Genomic DNA, 20998 nt, shown 5'->3' on the forward strand with positions numbered 1-20998 from the left:
TCCCCCCTGCCATCCCTCACCCCCACCCCCTTCATTCTATTATTGACAGCAGAGCCTTAGCCTCTTGGGTCCATCTCTCTGAATTTCCCTTCCTCAACCCCTCTGCCTCTCTTTTAAAAAACTTCGTAAATCCCAACTCATCAACCAAGTTTTCCGTTATCTCACCTAATCTCTACCATCCTGGCCCTGTATCTGAAAGTTCCTTGTGCCATCCTTCTCTGTGACTGTCCCCAACTCAAAACACCTCCAAACAACCTTTTCTTTCCCACAGAGATGAAGCCAAAGCTTAACCTCTGCCTCCCCAGCTATCTTTGTTGAGGATTGACTCATCAAACTACCAGTCTATAAACTGCCACCTCCCCTCTTTCTGTGAGAGTTATGGTAACTACATTCCCATTTTGCTGGGACTCCTGCTGTACAGTTATCTCTAAAATGGGTTGGATAGTTTTTATTATCTCAATCTAATCTTGTATTTGAGAATTCCTGTGAATTAACCCTGTGTGAACTGAACTTAATCTCACAGCACCATCATCATATAAATAAACACAAAAATATCTTCTGTGCTAAATGACAGTTGGAAACATTGCACTGTTATATATGGGAGGGAGATTTAAGAAAGAGATGAAAGAAATGGAAGTAATGTACACCAAGCCATGGTGTGAGAGCTATGAGATGTGCCCCCTTAAAGAGGGATTTGAGAAGATTTTTAAAGGTTAAGAGATAAGTGGAGAGACGAGGGCTTTAAAAGGGAATTCCAGAAATTAGGACCAAGGCTATCAAGCCTGGCCACCAATGATGGGATGAAAGAAGGGAGGATGCACTAAATGGTAAAATTGCAGGAGGAGGTATTGGGTCAGAGGAGTTTCAGAGATAGGGTGGAGTGAGATCACAGAAGGGTTTGAAGGCAAAAATTAGAACTTTGTTTTTAGGAGTCAATGAGCCAATATAGGTCACCACGGACGGGAATAATGTGAAATTGGGACTTTAGTGTGGGATAGGATACGATCAGCTGAGTTTAAACAAGTTGTTGGTACTGACGCAGGGCGGAAGGTAGGCTGAAGGGCTTAACTAGGAAGTTTTGTGTGAATTTGACATGGAGCTGGGAGGTGACGACACATTCAAGAACTTGAGGAACAAAAGGAAGTTCGAGATTGGGTGGTTGTTGGAAAAGACAATAAGTCGACTTTTCAAGGAGGACAATTTTAAAAGTAAAAGAAATGGGGCTGGATTTTAAGGAGGCTTTGGCGTCGGAATTCGGAGGGGGGGGGGGCGGCCTGAACATTAGCCTGGATGAGGCCTGCCACGGACCTTGACACCAGCAGGGCCAGGCCCGATCCTCCCTGTGGTGGCAAGGCACTGTGGCGACCTCCCTGCTGCTGGGCGACGGGATCACAATTTGAATATTTAAATCAGTTAAAATAATTAATTTAAATAAACTACGTCACCTCCTGATGTCCCGCTGCGATCATAGGCCCAGCAGCCGGCACTCCCATGCCTTCGGATCTCCGTCCAGGGAAACGAGGCACATTACTGGTGGGTAAGGGGGAGGAAGTAAGTTTATTAGTGTTGGGGGGTGAACAGGGTCAAATAAATGTCATGGGTGTAGGTGATAGTGGGAAGGGTTGGAGTTTAAAGTTTGTGGGGGGGGGGGGGTGAAGGTCAGATGGTAAAGTTAAGTGTTTTTGTGGGGGGGGGAAGGGCAAATAATTAATTTAATTGTTATTGTGGGGGTGGGAGAGGAGCAAAAGAAATGTATTTTTTTTAATGTAATTAAATCTATCTTTAAATATTTAACTATGCTTGTGGGGCTAACAGCCCTTTAAAAAATGGTATCAGCGACTGCGCACAGGCAGCTGATGCCATTGCCGAAGACGGACAGCCTGCCCCCTCCACATGATCGGAGGGGCGGCTTTCCCTGGCTATTTAAATGAGCCGCTGCGCTTGGAATCGTGGCAACGGGCTGCCATTTTTGAAATCCAGCCCAGGGTGTCTGAGTAATGAGGAAGCTCATAATGGGTTCATTATCCTTCATAACAATGGGCAGAATTTTCTTCTGCCCTTGGAGGCGGGAGGCAAAAAACATGACAGCGGGCACTGTTCCCAACATTGCCCAGGACCCCTGCCATTTTGTCCGAGGCGGGGAAAGTGAGGATGGCCTTCTCGCCCCAGGTCAATTGAGGCCCTTAAGTGGCCAATTAATGACCACGAAAGGGCCACATCCTGCCTCTGCCTCAATTTTACTGAAGGCGGAGGGACCTGCCACGGGGAGATGCAAACAAGTAAAGCCTGATGACCTCCTAGAGGGGTTGGGGTTGTCCCCTCTTTGGGGGCAATCCGAGCCCCCACAGTGGTGATCACCGCCCCCCACCCCCAACCTGGAAAACCCATCCCAACCCTCACCAAACACCCTCCACCCTGACAGCAGGCCTCAGCGACCCAGACCCCACTCTCCTGGGAACTTCTTCAATCTTCAGTACTGCAGTACCGGCTGTGGCCTCCAATTGGCCAGCGGCTCTGGAGGCAGGAGCTCATCCCTTAAAGGGATGGTGTCCCTGTGGCAGGCAGTTAATTGGCTGTCTGCTGTTAAATAGCTACAGGGGTCTGACGGAGGGGCGAGGCGGGTTGTCCCCCTGCTGCCTGGCCTGCTGCTGGGACCCCCATTGCCAGAATAAAATGTGGCCTATGTCTACAGTTGGAATATAAAATTCCCTTTAGGCTCAGCAAACCTGGATTTTATTTCTTGCCAAGGGAGTTATAGGGGTAAATGTTTGCAGAGGTACTCCTCCTGAACTGTCGTAACTTCAACAGAAGAGCTAAGGAAGCCTCCAAAAAAGGGAGTGCAGTTTTTCTAGAGTTTTGCTCACCCTTCCACTGAAGTTACAGTGGATGAACAGGAGACCCATATTGGGAATTCAGCTCCCAATGTGTCAAAGGGAACCTTTCTGCTCATTCCTTTGAAGTAGAGTTTTGCAGACACACTCCCCTATTCTTTGCACGCATTTGAGGAGTTTCCTTGTTGCTACTGTTGAGGAAGGGGTGAGGGAAGGCTGGGGTCCTGCGATTGAGATATGGAGGCAGCACATTTCCTTTGATAGGATTTGGAAAGAATTTTGTTAAAGATGGGTTCAGAGTCAATGAAGTAAGTGATTAGAAAATAAATGACTGAATAGTGTTTTTCTTACCCACTGTAAACAAATAAATAAAGGAGTAATTTGTATTTCTCATATAGAAAGGCTACAAAAGTAAATAAGTCTGTGAATGAAGCTGGGGGAGACAGCCAGCTGAAGCCATGTGGCTCCATAATTCTTTTGTCCAATGATGTGGTGTAAGGTATGGGGGAAAAGTGACAATTATTAATCAGGATTAGTAAGAATCCAGGGCAGTCCAGACAGCTAAACCTAAGCTAGCCCATTGGGAGTAAGAACTGATCAGAGTGGCAATTTGTGAGAGAGGGTGAGGAGAGTAACCGGGGCAGGGTTGTCCCTCTCTGGAACAGTAAATAAGCAGCTTTAATAAGCATAAATTGCTTAAATATACAGCTCCTTGTGAATACATTGTTACATAACTTGTACTCCCAAAGGTAACTAGATAAAAAATTCAAGGGCCAGATTTCCTCTCCCTGCCAACTTTCCTGCAAATTTGGGGCAGGACCTAACTTGGGGACATGCTCTGCTGCATTTCACAGTGGATGCTTATGGTGGCCTATAATGCATTCACACCATGTGTGGGGGCAAAGTAAATGTAACTTAAATGAGGGAAATACAACCCTTACCTTATTTCTTGCCACTTACCCTGATTAAACACTGGATGCAGGAAGTTACTGTTACGCCGCAGTATTCAGTGGTTGATGGAGGGGCCCTTGAGGCTTTCAGTGAAGAACAGCCTATAAAAGTACTCTAAGCCCTATTAGCAGCCAGGAAAATTTTGCCCAAAAGAATGATTTCAGATAGTTCAGCATTTCCCTCCCTTCTTCTGCTTTGCCTGGTCCATGAGGGCTGTGACAACATGTCTCCACTGCCAGTCTGGTGCAGCTCTCTATCAGCGAACAGAGACACCACCAGTCCTACATTCAAATTACTCTGGGACTGGAAATAATTTGCAAAACAGGGTCGGAAACCCGATGTCCAGATGATTTCTGGGTCATAACTTGGCCTTTAAGCTGCGCTGCTAATGCGATGTGATCTTCAAAAGTTACTGCCCTAATTGGGCAGGAGGCAAGCTCAGTAGCCAATGGAGAGCGCGAGTGGCAAAGACAGGTGGCAGCCATGATGGGGCCTGCAGCTGCCTTGCAGGCAGCTCCATTGGGCACCAACGCAATAAAGAGGTGAGACAGTGCTTCTAGAATTACCATTGAAAATCTGGCCTGAAGTTTGGTGAGGGTTAGGTGGCACCTTTGTGGTGAGATAACCTCCAATGAGAAAATCAAGGCCAAAAATTCAGGTACTATGTTGATTTGATGCTTTAGCTGAAGAAAAAAACAAATTTGGTTTCGGCTCAAGGCCCCACTAATATTTTCCTGTCTTTGTGCTTCAAGTACTTTACTGTCACTGAAAATGGGGAGAGAGGATGGAGCTTACAAACAATATATCCTGACCTGTTCTGTGAATTACCAGTCCCTGCTGTGTAAAAACAATTCTCAAAGTTGTAGGCACAGATGCAGACACAGAATTGTGTTCTCTTACCTTGCTTAGATTGTTCATTCAGGTCTGTGGGCTTAAGCTCGAGTTTCTCACAGAGGGACTTGCCTCCAACTAAAACTGTTATTAGATTCAATTTTAAACTCATATGGAATGACTTTTCTGCAGAGATTCTCCTGATCTGCCCCTTTTCTCAGGGGTTTCTGTGACTCTTGTGCCAAAGTTGGCAGACAATGTTTTTAATTTTTTTTCCCACACTACCTTTATTCTGCCCTGTAAAGGCAGCATATTCAAGCAGTTCTGGTGAAAGGTCACAGACCTGAAATGTTAACTCTGCTTCTCTCTCCACAGATGCTGCCAGACCTGCTGAGTATTTCCAGCACTTTCTGCTTTTATTTCAGATTTCCAGTACCTGCAGTATTTTGCTTTTATATTCAAGCAGTGCTGTGCTTCTTACAAAGGATCACTTTACAAATGAATTTTTTTCCATCATTCCCTAATTTTGTGACTAAATATTCAGAAAAAGGCGATGTTGATTGCCACCTCCTTTTACGGTGTTTGAACTTTCAACATCACTTTCTGGTCAAAAAAGAGCTGACATTTTACATTGCTGAATGGTAGAACAGTTTAATCTGACAGTAGAAAACCTTGTTTTCAGATTAGGATCATCCAATCAGTAAATTGATTTTTGATTTAATTGGATGCTCAAACCTATAATATTTAATTATCAGATTTTCCACTTCTACCCGATTCAATTAGTGCATACTATTAAAATAATATCAAGCTCTAGCTTTAAATCTTTACAAAAGCAAATATATTTTGGTGTAAATCTCGAAAAGTCTGTTCAGTAGTATTATTCTGTCTGCGTGTTTGTCTTCCTTGTAAGACTGTGCAAGTTACTATAAAAATGACTTCCTACCTTAAAATCCTACCTGCAGATTCTAAATGTATACAAATCCTTTAATGGAAGAATTTTCAGGATTCATACAGTACACCTTTAGAAAACTCAAATGCTTATTACATGCTGTAAATTTTTTCATTTAAATGAAATGAGAAATGCTAATTGCCTTGCGAAAATATCAGCCCCCATGGGTTGAACTGTTGGTGGCAGACAATTGTACAAAAGATACAAAATCCCGTGGGCTGCCAATTAAGCACCATGCCCTTTTTACACTTCTCAATCTATCTGTTAATTGTTGTTGAGGACGGATGACCAAGAGTGTTCTGTGATATTACTCTTTAGCACTGAAGCTAAGTTGCATTGCTTAAAGAGACAACTCTCAATTATTGTCTCATTTACCTTGAGACCCAGTGCAATAATTTGGGTGCAAGAAATAAATGAGCTAAGTGAGTTGTGTGGAGCTGCTTGTTACTTTGTTGGCTCCTAAAGCATTTTTATGGCAAGTATTTTTGTCCATGCTAATCACTTCAGACTGTATGTATACAAACAACATTATTTATACATTTAACAGAATGCACAGGACGTGAGAGGAAACTGTTCCTTTTATTGGTTCCAGTATATAACCTACTTAAGGCATGGTTGTGTTATTAGCAAGACTTATTTTAGAGATTGAAGATCAGATTTATGGGCTGATCCAATTTCCAATTGCAAGTTTAAATCAGTACATTTCTCACATCTGGGTGAAGGGAAGGCAAACATTGATTTTTGCCAGTGGGATATGGATTTGAACCAATAAGGTTAGATAATATTCTTCTGTCGAATGGCTATTGAGGATCCTAAGCGAAGGGTGTTTTGGTACTCAATCTAGTTGCCCAATACAAAATCATACATTCTTTAGCATTAAGTGGATCATTTCATTCAGAGCAACAGAATGATTGCAAACGTAAAAAATGCTGCATTGATGTTGTAGGATGGAAACTGAGGCAGAGACACACTGGGATAACTTTGTGGGGGGGGGGGGGGTGCGGGGGGGGGGTGTCAGTAGTGGATAAGGAGAAGCAGTGCACCTGACTAACATGTGCAATGCCTAATGTACAAGCAAACAGATAATTTATCCCTGGCATAGTAACCTTTCACCAAAAAGGTTTCAAATTTAGAGGATAGTCACTTCTCATATATAATAGAGTCATAGAGAGATACAGCACCGAAACAGGCCCTTAGGCCCACTGAGTCTGCGCCGACCGTCAACCACCCATTTATACTAATCCTACATTAATCCCATTTTCCCTCTCACATCCCCACCTTCTCTCAATTCTCCTACCACCTACCGACACTAGGGGCAATTGTTTACAATGGCCAATTTACCTATCAACCCGCAAGTCTTTGGCATGTGGGAGGAAACCGGAGCACCTGGAGGAAACCCACACGGTCACAGGGAGAACTTGCAAACTTCACACAGGCAGTACCTAGAACTGAACCTGGGTCGCTGGAGCTGTGAGGCTGCAGTACTAACCATTGTGCCAGGGTGGCACAGTGGCACATTGGTTAGCACCGCAACCTCACAGCTCCAGCGACCCAGGTTCAGTTCTAAGTGCTGCCTGTGCGGAGTTTGCAAGTTCTCCCTGTGACCGTGTGGGTTTCCACTGGGTGCTCTGGTTTCTTCCCACAGCCAAAGACTTGCAGGTTGATAGGTAAATTGGCCACTGTAAATTGCCCCTAGTGTAGGTAGGTGATAGGAGAATGGTGGGGATGTGGTAGGGAATATGGGATTAATGTAGGATTAGTATAAATGGATGGTTGTTGGTCAGCACAGACTTGGTGAGCCAAAGGGCCTGTTTCAGTACTGTATCTGTCTATGACTCTATAATTGACAACACTTGATTAAAAGATGTACTTCGAGTAAAATAAATGTTGAAGTAATACTTTGTTTACTTTATGGAGCGGTCTTCAATGTCAGCAGCTGTGTAATGTAACTCAGAAGTCCTACTGCTGAACTCGAACAATTTATATTGTTATGACCGAGGCAGGAGTAATGCACTGTCAATTCAGTCCCAGTACTCCACAGATCGCAGCATATTATTGAAGTTTTCCCACCTACTGGAAATTAGCCAAATTAAACACTTTGTTAACCCCCAGAATAAAACAGACCAAACCAAGTATCTTTAGACAACAACAAATTAACTATTTATTAATAAAGTAAATATTAAACACTATTAAGATAAACTTATGTCTAAAGACTTTATAACTTCTTATTTTCTCTTAACCCTAATGCACACACACATACATTCAAAAATCACCAGATAACTGGTTTTAAAAATAGTATTTCTTGGGAATAAAATAAGTAGCTGGGTTGTAAGTCCAGGTGAGTTACATTCCTGGTTGATGAGGTATCCCAGATTGGAACAATCAGATGCCACTTGAAGTTTCCAGGCCAATTCGATGAAACAGTCTTTTAATAGATAGGCATTTGAAGCACTTGGGTTGCAGCGGGCGTTACACAATTCTTTTAACAAGGAGTATAGCCACAGGTCTATTTGGATTCTAAAATTGGTAGTTTTTCAGTAGAAACTTTACTGAGAATTCCAGCAAACAACAGAGAGTCCCTCTTGAAGACAAATGTTCTTTTTCCAGGGTTTTCTTTCTCTCCTTAGGCAATAACACAGCCTGTGACTCAATGTAGTTTTTTTACTAACAGAAATAGATAGCTTCTTCCTTCAGAGCATGCTTCGCTGGACTCTAGTTCAAACTGGTTGAAGCCAGTCTTTATCCACAGTTAAAAGTTACAGTACACCATGTGATCTCTCTTTCCTGCTTTGGCCTAGGAAACAGGTGCAGCTGTTGGCACACTGTGCTCAGTCTTAAAGGCACACTGTTTTAAACAGAGGAGAAAAAAACTGTTCCGTGACAATATTGAAGGGTGGAATTGGCAATATCTGAGCAACTTTTGCACAATTTTTGCAATGTACAATTACTTTGAAGTTATGAACACCAAGACAGTCAATGAAAGTTTCTGGCTGTGGATCTTTCGTGATGTCAGGGGAAGAACAGTACAGATCAGTGATGTGGAAATTCTGTATTACTGACATTTAGAAGCAGACTATGGAAAATGGTGGCCTGTTGGGGTGCATTGGAGGCCTGGTGGGGTTGTGGTTGGAGGCCTGTGAGAGGTTGTGGGCATTCCTCAGGCAGACACACTGGATCCAGGAGTTAGGTACAAAGGCATTCACCTCCAGGATCAGTCAAGTCCTCGCCTGAATGTAGCTGCCATGTTCCCTGACCCTCCGGAAACCCAGTCGACTCGCAGCCTCATCATGATATTTGAAGTACTGACCCGCCTTCTTTGACCAGGTTGTCTGCCCAGCCAGCTTTCAGCTTCAGTTAAAGCTGGATGTGGATGAGCTGGAGGCAGGTTTGTGAGTTGGGAATTTTATTTTTAAGACTTTAACCTCCCACACCTGGCCGAAACTCTGCCGTTTTTCTGGATTAAAATTCCCACATTCCTCCTAGTACCAGACCCTAAAATAATGACCAGATGGCAAATGTTGCCAGTGCAAGCTGCTTACAGTTGTCACCAATTACCTTTTTCATCAGAGACAAGAAGAAAAGAACAGTCCTGGAGGATTGTGCCATTTCCAATGACAAGCAAGTTATTTATGTTGATGAGATATTCTAACATTGCTGTTCTTTTCTTAGAGTTCTATTTGTGTGCTTTGTTTCCATATATGACCAGACATACATTGAGATATTAAATTGTAAATGAATGAGCTGCATTATATACTGAGGCAACCAGGTCAGTCTAATGCTGTGGTCCTAGGAGGAAGTTGAGTTATGGTGATCTGCTTAAGGTCAGGTCCTCTGCTCATTTCTCCATACCTTCAGGTCTTGCTCTTTCCTCTTCAGTTGCTCGTAAGAGCCGCCTATTTTCAATTTTAAGTTGTCTAATATCATTAATTTCTTTCTTCCTCTTGGTCTACATCCCTCTGATCTTCCTTCAATCAACTCCTTCAGCAAGTTCTCATGTCTTAGAATATGGTCAGTCCAACTTTGTTGTCTTTTCTTGCTCTTCACTAATGATCTGTCCTCCTTCACCATCCTGAGAGCTTCTTCATTGCTCTTGTGTTCTCTCCAAGTGACCTGCTTCATCCTTCTTCAGCACCAAATTTCACAACTTGCTGGTCTTTGGATGTCCGCCTTTCTCAAGGTTCATGTTTCAGCCCTGTTTAGCAAGACACTCCAAATCACAGTCTTGATAATCCTTTTCTTAAATTCTCTACTCATTCCTATACTGAGCAATTCTTTATGTTTGGAGAATGCATTCTTTGCCATTGCTATTCTAGCTCTGATTTCTTTGGGCTGGATTTTAAGAGCCCGCCCAAAAAATAGCCAAAGAGCTGCTGCGATCTCCTGCACGGCCAGCTCATTTAAATAGCTGGGGCAGCCCGCCCCCCCCCGCCCCACCCCCATCACATGGAGGGAGCAGGCTGTCCAACACCGGCAATGGTGCAGCTGCCTATGCGCAGGCGTGGTGCCATTTTTAAAGGGCAGCCAACCCTGCCGGCATATTTAAATTTTTAAAGAGGTATTCCCCCCCAAAATTTAACAAATAAAATTGTAACACCCCTTTCCCACCCCCAGTACAAATTTCAGTAATTATTTGCCCTACCCCCCCACAGAACACTAAGCCTGACCTTCCCCCCCCCCCCCCACAGACTGTACAAAGTTGAAAGTTCACCCCTTCTCACCATCCCCTACACTGATGATGCTTATTTGACCCCATTCCCCCACCCCCCTCAGTAAAAATCTTAACTCCTCCCCCCTCCGCACCAGTGTTATGCCTGCTTTCCCCAGACGGGGAATTGAAGGCGTGGGAGTGCTGGCCACTGCTCCGAAGATCGCGGCAGGCCTGGAAGATTGCTGGTAAGTCTATTTAAATTTATTCATCTCCTTGATTTAAATATTTAGATTCTGCTTCTGTCACCCAGTGGCCGATGGTGGGGTGGGGGGGTGGGGGGGTGGTGGGTGCGGGAGGTGGGGGTGCGGGGGCTGCCACAGAGCTTTTGACTCTGTGGTGAGCCTCTGCCGTTACTATCTTCTGGCTCCCCCACCTGCACGGAGCCTGACGTTGGGGGCTCAGTAAGATCCAGCCCTTTATGTCAGTAACCAGTTCCAGCTGTTGACCATTTATCTTGACCTCTGCTTTCCCACCATTATTTCTTCCAATCTTCAGAACCTTCGTCTTTTGTTACATTAATTTTCATTCTGTAAGCTTTCACTACTTCATTCATTCTATCCATTAGTATCTACTGTGCTAGCCACTAGGGCCTTGTCATCTGCAAATCTCACTACCTTCACCAATTGACCTCCTAGTTTGATACCTTTCTGTATTTCACCTGCAGCTGCTTTCATTGTGGCTTCTGTATTGATGTTAAAGAGTGATGGTGATAGTAGACAACCTTGTCTCCCGCGTGCCCGACTGCAGCAGGTTCTGTTTCACCAAATACTGTCCTGATTGTGGCAGTCTGTCCCATGTACAGCGCTACAATCATTCTTTCATCTCTCTAGTCAGCTCTGATCGCCTTCAGCAGTTTCAGCAGCTTTTGCCAGTTCACTCAGTCGAAAGCTTTTTCATAATCCACAAAGCAGGTGCACACTTCTTGTTGGTATACAATGCTTCTTTTGTTTAACACTCTCATCACTTCTATAGCCTCTCTAGTTCCACAACCCTTCCTAAAACCAAATTGGTCACACTGATCAATTAAAATTGAGTGGAGGAAAGGAAAAGGCACACAGAAAGCAATGATACAGGATTTATTTTCAGTTCCTTTTGAGAGTATTAGAGTGGATCATTGTCTTTAGTAAAGTTTGTTGTGGGATACCTTGTGGTAGCCTTCTTGTTTTTACAGCAAGGATGCAGGATATTGAAGAAGCTCCCCTTTGTATAGGCTGACAGGGAGGCAACCAGACAGCATGGCATTTCTCCGGTTCCAGGCAGAGTCTGTTATTTATTACCTGTTCCAACTAGCAAAACATCACATGTATTGTAGGGAACAAATGTGTGGGAAAAGGACAATGTGTGGCATCATTCTATATATAAATTGGGGATTTTGACCTTCAGACAGCAGGCTGAGATGATTTGGATCTAAGGCCAATTGTGACCTTCATGACCTCTTTCGCTGGTATGCACAAAGGTTAATTATAGGATCATAATCAGAACATGAGGAGCAGAGTGAATATTTTTAAACAGACTGAGACATATTTCTCTGTGAATTGCTATTCTAATTCTGTCAATTCTTTTCCATAAATAATAGTGGCCAAACCAAATGCACACACACAGTACTATACCTTGCCTATGTTTACATGACTTTATGACAGGTTGAATAAGCAATTCATTACATCTCTATTAATTAACATTTGTAATTGATTATATTACTTGTCATTCATTATATTCTTTGTAATTGATTATATTCTTTGTAATTGATTGCATAGGAATGGATGTGTAAAAGCAATGACAGAGCAGCAACCTTGTCAAGGAGATCAGAGGAGATGAATCACTGTAGCTTTATTCATTTGATGAAGTTGCAATTCTACAATTGCTCACATATCTCTGAAATGTCCTGAAATCCTTGTGCCTTGTGTAGTTAATTACGGTGTGATATAACTGGACTAATTGGATAGCACAGGCACAAATACCAAAGAACATTCTTCTGTGCCATGAGGTTTTATGATTCTATTGCACCTTATTAAATCACATAGAAATATAACAAACAGCTTCACGTATAATGAGTTACACTGAAGTGCAGTGACTGTTTTCATGTAGAACAGCACATCAGCCATTTTGCACACAGCAAGATTCCACAGAAAGCAATTAGAATCAGAGAATCATAGAGAGATACAGCACCGGATTGACGAACTATTTTGTTTTCAGTAGTGTTGTTTGAGGAAGAGCTGTTGAGCAGGATACTAGAGGAACTCGCTGATTTTTATTTGAAAAGTGGTATAAAATCTTTAACTGAAGGAATAATAATGGTGGTGTAAGCATTGTAAATGCAGCTAATAATTATCAAGTAGATGTCCAGAAAGAAGAAAGCGAATTCTAGTAATTGAGCTCTTTGGAAGGCCCAATTCACCAAGGGGCAGAGATTAGAATACAGAAAGAGTGTGATTCTTCAACTGTTGGAAGCTCTGGCCTGAATGCCACAAAATAATTAGGCCCCAAATTTGTTCAGGTCGCTATCATGGCATTGACCTCCAGCACTGACTACCACCCCCACCCCTCCCTCCCCACCCCCAGAATTTTCAGAGTCAATGGGAAGGCAACGGGTGCATCTTTGCCACATACCTGCCCTATGCTGCTGCAAACTCTAGTCTTTTTTTGCCTTTGGGGAAATGGGACAGGGGTTTGCTCAGGCAAGAGGACCAATCTGGTTGCATCCTCTTGCCTTTGATAGGGCCACTTTCCAGGCTTGTACTCACCAATGTGTCTTTGTAAAAGTTTGTACGGCTCACCTCACTGGCTCTTCCAAGTTGTCACACAAATACCAGATCCCAACTGAGGAGCATGAACTCCCAGCTTAGTTAGCCCTGTCTCTACCACAGGCCTGTCATTTGCCTTGTAAGGGGCAGACAGAAGCTGTTGCAAAATGGTGGAGACCGGGAGCTATATAGCAAGAAACTGATGGAATGGCCAAGGAATCTCAGAAATTACAGCAATGGAAATGAAAACCGGGCAGTTTATATAATGGGTGACTGATCTATTTGGTTGGTTTTATACTGGGACGGTATGTTAAAAATCTACCCCATGGTATTTTTTAAAGCCAAAACTTGACTTGGTTTGCTGACCTGGATTTTCTATTGGCCTAATTTCCTGTCTTTGCCATCATCTTGAAAACACATAAGTTCTGAATTTCTGAAGGGGATTTCCTTATTTCTTGGCATTGATGCCATTTTCCTAGGGGTTTCACTGGTCACTGCTGACATGAAGGTGGGGAAGTGAGACAAGCCCATGGAAATTCAGGGCAATTCACTTATGATATCAGAAGTTCTGCAGCATAGGGACTGAATTTTTACAGGCATTTTGCTCTCTCGTCTCCTCTCTCACTTTGGTGAAGCAACATTGGAAACCCCGAAAAAAAGGCGTAAACATTGTTTCTATTGTTTTCCCGGAGTTTCTATGGCTCTTTGACTGAAGTTATGGTGGATGAGAAAGGAGAGCCCCATGGTAATTCACCCGCTAACTCGTCTTAAATATTTATTATAAACCACAGTTGCATTGCGTGAATTGTTTTTGGAGAATGCTAGGGATAATATGAAATATAATGAGTGCTACGGAGAAAGAAAGGTGCAAGAAAACATACAAATGAATTCAGAGCTTACTTTTATCCTTATGAAGGAGCTGATCTGAATAGTAAAGCAAGAGATAAGTGCTGTGATGGCAAGTTTGATTTATCTATGAAGGCATGATCAAAAACTATGACAGCATCTGAGGCTAATTTTTATCTTTAAAGGGAAGGACATTTGGAGGCTTTTGTGCAAAATAATAAATTGCATTTAAAATATCCTAGAATTTGTACGACTTCCATACTTGACATGTTTGACAGTGATGGAAATGGTAATGTTCATTTTTATTGTGCAAATACCTAAACACAGTTCTGATCTATTTTAAATGTGTCGTGATCTATACGTCTTCTTGAATACTCTTAACTCTTCTTAGTGTTGCTTAAATTCTTCAAAGTAAATGCAGATTAGAGTAAATTAGATGGTATTTGTTTTTGCTTCACTGATATGGCTCCTGGAAAGTATGCTTCATTGTGCTTTATGTTATGTATGAACATACAAAACTGATTGTCAGGAAGAGATCAGGTGGTCCATCAAACCTGCAACATACTACAATGGCCAGAGTATCATGACTAAACATGTCCTCTCTCCCCACCATCTCCCCTACACCCCCACAGTTAAGTACTCTCCTGGAAGGGGCAAAAAAACCCAAACAAAAACAGGGCCAATAATGGAAAAAATACTCTAGAAAATTCCTTTCCTACCTGTTCAGGAGATTAAAACCAGTCCAGGAGATCATATGAACCAAGTGTTACCTATAATGACACTTATTTTCTATATGATGCAGTCTGTGCCTCAGCTCTCTCTTAAAGGCATGCAGACAGTCAGCACCCGCTGCACCAGCTGGCAATGCTGCACTCACAGCTAATCAGAAATTTGGTACCAATGGCCGTTGAACTCTACATATACCTTTATAGACGAAATTGGCTTTTCACAAGATACATTTTCTGTTGTCCTACAGGAAATTCACTATGGATCTTTATAGATGGCAAAAAAAAAAGACTTGCATTTATAAAGTGCCTCTAACAACTTCTGGACCTCCCAAAGCACTTTATAATGGTGTACCTTTAAAGTGCAGTCACTGTTGTAATGTAGGAAACGCAGTAGCCAATTTGCACACAGCAAGGTACCACAAACAGTAATGATATAATGTCCATGTAATTTGTTTTAGTGATGTTGGTTGAGAGATAAATATTGGCCAGGACATTGTGGAGTATTCCCCTGCTTTTCTTCAAGTAGTGCCGTGGGATATTTTATATCCACCTGAGAGGGCAGACCGTGCCTTGTTTTAACGTCTCATCCAAAAGGCAGCACCTCCCGACAGTACTGCACTCCCTCAGAACCCACAACCTTCTGACCCAGAGGCAAGAGTGTTACGACTGAGCCAAGGCTGACACCTACTTGATTAGGTTTCTAATAATCCTGTGCAATGTGTCAGTGAGCTGAAGTAATTGTGAGTAGCAGATATTAGCACCATAGTAAATCCAGGCAGATGATGTGTTTCCATTGCTTTTCACAGTTAAGTTGTTCAAAAAGAATTATGTTTTTTAGATTACTCAATCATGCACAGTTTCAAAAACATTTTGGTTTGATGTCAATAAATTGATTATACAGGTTTTTAGCTTGCGAGTTAGATTTGAAAGAAATAGCAGTTCACAGTTGTTATTTGTAGACTAAATCTTTAGGTTTAATCACAGCAATCACAGATAAGGTCATGTCTGATCACTTCCTTGTATCACTCCCACATCCCAACTCTACCTCCTCCTGTGTCCACCTTGGAAAAAAAACTATCCCCCAACTCACTAACAACTGCACTCTCAAAATTCCTATGGCCTTCTGTTCACCACAACATTTTTGCAGCTACTGATTTGCTTAACCGCACACTAACCTCTACCCTTGATGCCCTAGTTCCCTCTCTCTCACTGGCTGTTTCCCTTTGTACGGTCCTCTTGTCTGCTCCCTTAACTCCAGGGGGCACAGAGTGAATGGATATGGTGGATGACTGGTTTAGACATTCATCACCAGATCTGGCTGGACCCATAAAATATTACTGGGCTCTGCTTTTTTTTTATTCATTCATGGGATGTGATTATCATTGGCAAGGCCAGCATTTATTACCGATCCCTAATTGCCCTTGAGAAGGTGGTGGTGAGCTCCCTTTTGAACTGCTGCAGTCCACGTGGTTTTGGTACACCCACAGTGCTGTTAGGGAGGGAGTTCTAGGATTTTGACCCAGCAATAGTGAAGGAATGGTGATATAGCTCCAAGTCAGTCCAATTGGAGGGGAACTTGCAGATGCTGGTGTTTTCGTGCACCTGCTACCCTTGTCCTTCTAGATGGTAGCGGACGTGGATTTGGAAAGTGTTATTAAAGGAGCCTTAGTGAGTTGCTGCGGTGCATCTTGTAGATGGTACACACTGCTGGCACTGTGTGCTGGTGGTGGAGGGAGTGAATATTTAAGGTGGTGGATGGGGTGCCAATCAAATGGGCTGCTTTGTCTTGGATAATGTCTTGAGTGTTGTTGGAGCTGCACTCATCCAGGCTAGTGGACAGTATTCCATTATACTCCGGGCTTGTACCTTGTAGATCATGGACAGGCTTTGAGGAGTCAGGAGGTGAGTTACTTGCTACGGAATTCCCAGTGTCTGACCTGCTTTTATGGCCACAGTAGTTGTGTAACATGTCCAGTCAAGATACTGGTCAATGGTAACCCCAAGGATGTTGATGGTGGGGGAATTCAGCAAAGGTAATGCTGCTTTATGTCAAGGGGAAATGGCTAGGTTCTCTCTTGTTGGAGGTGGATGCTACTTGCCACTTAGCAGCCCAAGCCTGAATGTTGTCCAGGTCTTGCTGCATGCCAGCACGGAATGTTTCACTGTCTGAGAAGTTGTGAATGGGATTGAATACTGTGCAATCATCAGTGAACATCTCCACTTCTGACCTTATGATGGATGGAAGGCCATTGATGAAGCAGCTGAAGATGGTTGGGGCTAGGACACTACCCTGAGGAACTCCTGCAGCAAAATCCTAGGGCCAAGTTGATTGGCTTCCAGCAACCACAACCATCTTCCTTTGTGCTAAATATGACTCCAGCCAGTGAAGAGTGTTCCCCTTGATTCCTCTTGACTTCAATTTTGCTTGAGCTTCTTGATGCCACATGCAGTCAAATGCTGCCATAACTTAAAGGACAGTCACTATCACCACACCTTTGAATTGAGCGGTTTTATCTATGTTTGCATCAAGGCTGTAATGAAGTATGGTGCCAAGTGGCCCCTGACGGAACCAAAACTCACCATTGGTGAACAAGTTCTTGGTGGGAAGGGCTGCTTGATAGCACTGTTGACGACAGCTTCCATCACTTTGCAGATGGTTGAGAGTAGACTGATAGGTGGCAATTGTTCGGCTTGAATTTTATCAGATTTTTGTGGACAGGATATACCTGAGCAATTTTCCACATTGTCGGCTAGGTACCAGTGTTGTAGCTGTACTGGAACAACTTGGATAGAGGCGTGGCGAAGTCTTCAGCACTACAGCCTGGATGTTTTCAAAAGGCCCATAGCCTTTGCTGTATCCAGTTTTTAAAAATATATTCTTTCATGGAATCTGTGCATCACTGACTAGGCCAGCATTTATTGCCCATCCCTAATTGTTCTTGAGAAGGTGGTTTTGAGCCACCTTCTTGAACTGCTGCAGTCCACGTGGTGTTGGTACTCTCAAGGTGCTGTTAGTGAGGGAGTTCCAGTGTGACAGTGAAAGGATGGTAGCATAGTCATATTGTTACTGGACTAGTAATCCAGAGGCCTGAACTAATTCTCCAGAGACATGAGTTCAAATCCACCATAGCAGCTGGTGGAATATTAATTAATTCATCTGGAATAAAAAGCTAGTCTCACCAATGGTGACCATGAAATTACCAGATTGTTATAAAAACCCATCTGGGGTTCACTAATGTCCTTTAGGGAAGGAAATCTACCATCCTTACCTGGCTGGGCTGACATGTGCTCTCTGAAACAGCCTAGCAAACCAGTTGTATCAAAACAGTGCCTTGATCTGTTTCTTGGTATCAAATAGGGTGAATTGAATTGGCTGAAGACTGATATCTGTGATGCCGGGGACCTCAGGAAGAGGCCGAGATGGATCATCCACTTGGCACTTCTGGCTGAACTTGCATCTTACTCTCGTTTCTCTATCTCCCCTCATGCCCTCTCTGAGCTCATCTTGTCCATGAGACCAACCTCCTATCCCCTTGACGTTATTTCCACTAAACTACTGACCACCCAACTTCCCCTCCTGGTCCCTATGTTAACCGTTGTTGTAAATGGTTCTTTCTCTTCAGTTGTGTTGTCCCTCTCTCCTTTAAATCTTCCCTACCCTCACAAAACCAACCCTTGACTCCACTGTCCTTGCGAACGACCGTCCTATCTCCAATCTCCCTTTCCTCTCCAGGGTCCTTGAACATGTTGTTGTCATCCAAATCCATGATCATCTTTCCCAGAACTCCATGTTTGAATCCCTCCAATCAAGTTTCCACCCCGTCACAGTAACAAAACAGCTCTTATCAAAGTCACAACTGACATCCTATGTGACTGTGACAAAAGTCAGCTATCCCTCCTTATCCTTCTCGACCTGTCTGTAGCCTTTGACACAGTTGACCACACCACCCTCCTTTAATGCCTCTTCACTGTCATCCAGTTGGATGGAACTGCACTCGCCTAGTTCCGTTCTTATCAATCTAGTTGTAGCCAGAATATCACTTGCATTGGCTTCTCTCCCTGCTCCTGCACTGTTACCTCTGGTGTCCCCCAAGGATCTATCCTTGGCCCCCTCCTATTTCTCACCTTCATGCTGCCCCTCAGTGACATCATCTGAAGACATAGCATTAATTTTCACAAGTATCCTGGTGACACCCAGCTCTACCTCACCACCATCTCTTTCGATTCCTCCACTATTGCCAGTACTGGATGAGCATAAATTTCCTCCAGTTAAATATTGGGAAGGCCAAAGCCACTGTCCTCGATCCCTGCTACAAACTCCGTTCCCCAGCTGCCGACTCCATCCCTCTCCCTAGCAACTGTCCAAGGCTGAACCAGACTGTTCGCAACCTTGGTGACATATTTGACCCCGAGATGAGCTTCCAACTATTATTACTATTATTTCCACCTCTGTAACATTGCTGAACTCTGCTTCTGCCTCAGCTCATCTGTTGCTGAAACATCCTTGCCTTTGTTACCTCTAGACTTGACTGTTCTAACAAACACCTGGCCGGCCTCCCACATTCTACTGTCCATAAGCTTGAGGTCAAACTCTGCTGCCCATGTCCTTACTCGAGCCAAGTCCCATCAGCCCCTGTGCTTGCTGAACTACATTGGTTTCCGGTCAACTAGCACCTCAATTTAAAAATTCTCTTCCTTGTTTTCAAGTCCCTCCATGGTCTCGCCCCTCCCTATCGCTGTAATCTTCTTCAACCCCACAACCTTCCATGATATCTGCGCTCATCTAATTTCGCCTCTTAGGCATCCCTGAATATAATTGCTCAACTGGAGGCCACGCCTTCAGCTGCCTAGGCCCTAAGCACTGGAATTCCCTCCCTAAACCTCTCCGCTTCCCCAGCTCTCTTTCCTCCTTTAAGATGCTCCTTAAAATCTACCTCTTTGATCAAGCTTTTGGCCATCTGCCCTAATAGCTCCTCATGTGACTTTGCGTCAAATTTTGCTTTATAATACTACTGTGAAGTGCCCTGGGACAGTTTATTGCAAAAAAGGTGCTATATAATTACAAGTTGTTGTTGTATATAGTTGAGAAAATAAAAAATTTGCAGAGGTATGTGGAAAGAGCAGAGGAGTGGGACTAATTGGACAGTTATTTCAAAGAGCCTCTACCAACACGATGGGCAGAATGGCCTCTATGCTGTATGATTCTATGACATAACAAGTGCTTTATGTATCAGTATTATTAATATGGCCCATCAGACATGCTTTCAAATGTGTTAAGGTTTCGATAACACTGTATGAATTACATGTGGATAGATTTATGGCTGACCCATAAAATGTGAATTTGTTGTGGAGAAAATGCATTCATAGTTTCAGGAGCCAAGGTGAAGGCATTGTCTTAATGCTATCAGACTTGCCTGTGTGGTCTGAAATGAACTTTTGCCACTAAATCTTTGCGATTTTGTTGAAAGATTGTTTTCTTCTAAATTCAGTAGGCCAAGAGGAAATCTCACAAGAAGTCTGATTCAATAACCAATGGTTTAATTTTTTATTATAGGTACCCAGCGCCGTCGGCTGATTCCAGCCCCTCTGCCCGATGCTTCATCCTTGGGACGAAAGCCAACGAGCACCACTGGGCAGTGGGTGGACCTGCCACCTCTGCCAGGCACCCTGAAGGAGTCATTTGAAATTAAGGTTTACGAGATTGATGATGTGGAACGGTTACAGAGACACAGGCAGGAGGAAAATGAGGTCAGTACATTTAATACAACAAGTTTAGACAATCTAAATTATGGTATCAGTGAGGAATGGCTGCTTAAATAGAGACAGAGCACAATTACATACAGGAGATTGACTGCAATTAAATTACTATAATTATTAATTTTACAATGCATATGTTGGAGTGCCCTTACAAAGAGAAGATAAAGATAATTACTATTCACAATTAATCATGCTTAGCCAGGAGAGATGGTGTAAGTGAAGAAAATCTATGAATATATTATGAATGAACCTTTAAAGTCTTTGCCTGCTATATCAAACTTTATAGCCATTCTGTGCTCGGGTCATTAACTCCTTTACAGATGAGAAAAGGTGTGCTCTTTGAAATTATATGCATCAGCAGTATTATAATCTGATTTGTTCCCAATTAACCAGGGATTATGCACAATATCAATGGTCATCTTTCTATGGAATTTGTCACCTTAACTTTTTCTCCTTTCTTTCTTATTCTTTGTCATTAACGCTATAGGAACCTTTCCAAGATGTTGACAAGGTGAGAACCTCAGCAGATTTGTTCCCCTTGATACATTTTCTTTTCTGTTTGAGTTATAAAAATGTTTAAAATACAGAGTGGAATATTCAAATGATTTGCAGTTATTTTGTTTCAACTGTGACAGAGGATGATTTCTTTGTGTCCT

The 20998-nt window shown here is 43.0% G+C and overlaps 1 protein-coding gene across 1 annotated transcript in view; it reads left to right on the top strand.

Moving 5' to 3' along the window:
* kif26ab (kinesin family member 26Ab) overlaps positions 1–20998 on the top strand; it is a 232924-nt gene that overhangs the window by 201288 nt on the left and 10638 nt on the right. Inside the window, exons 13-14 of the mRNA XM_068039023.1 lie at positions 20140–20333; positions 20830–20853. Coding sequence (XP_067895124.1) covers positions 20140–20333; positions 20830–20853 — 218 coding nt within the window. The remainder of the gene's footprint in view (positions 1–20139; positions 20334–20829; positions 20854–20998) is intronic.

This window comes from Heterodontus francisci, chromosome 9, assembly GCF_036365525.1.
Source record: "Heterodontus francisci isolate sHetFra1 chromosome 9, sHetFra1.hap1, whole genome shotgun sequence".
Taxonomy (NCBI): Eukaryota; Metazoa; Chordata; class Chondrichthyes; order Heterodontiformes; family Heterodontidae; genus Heterodontus; species Heterodontus francisci.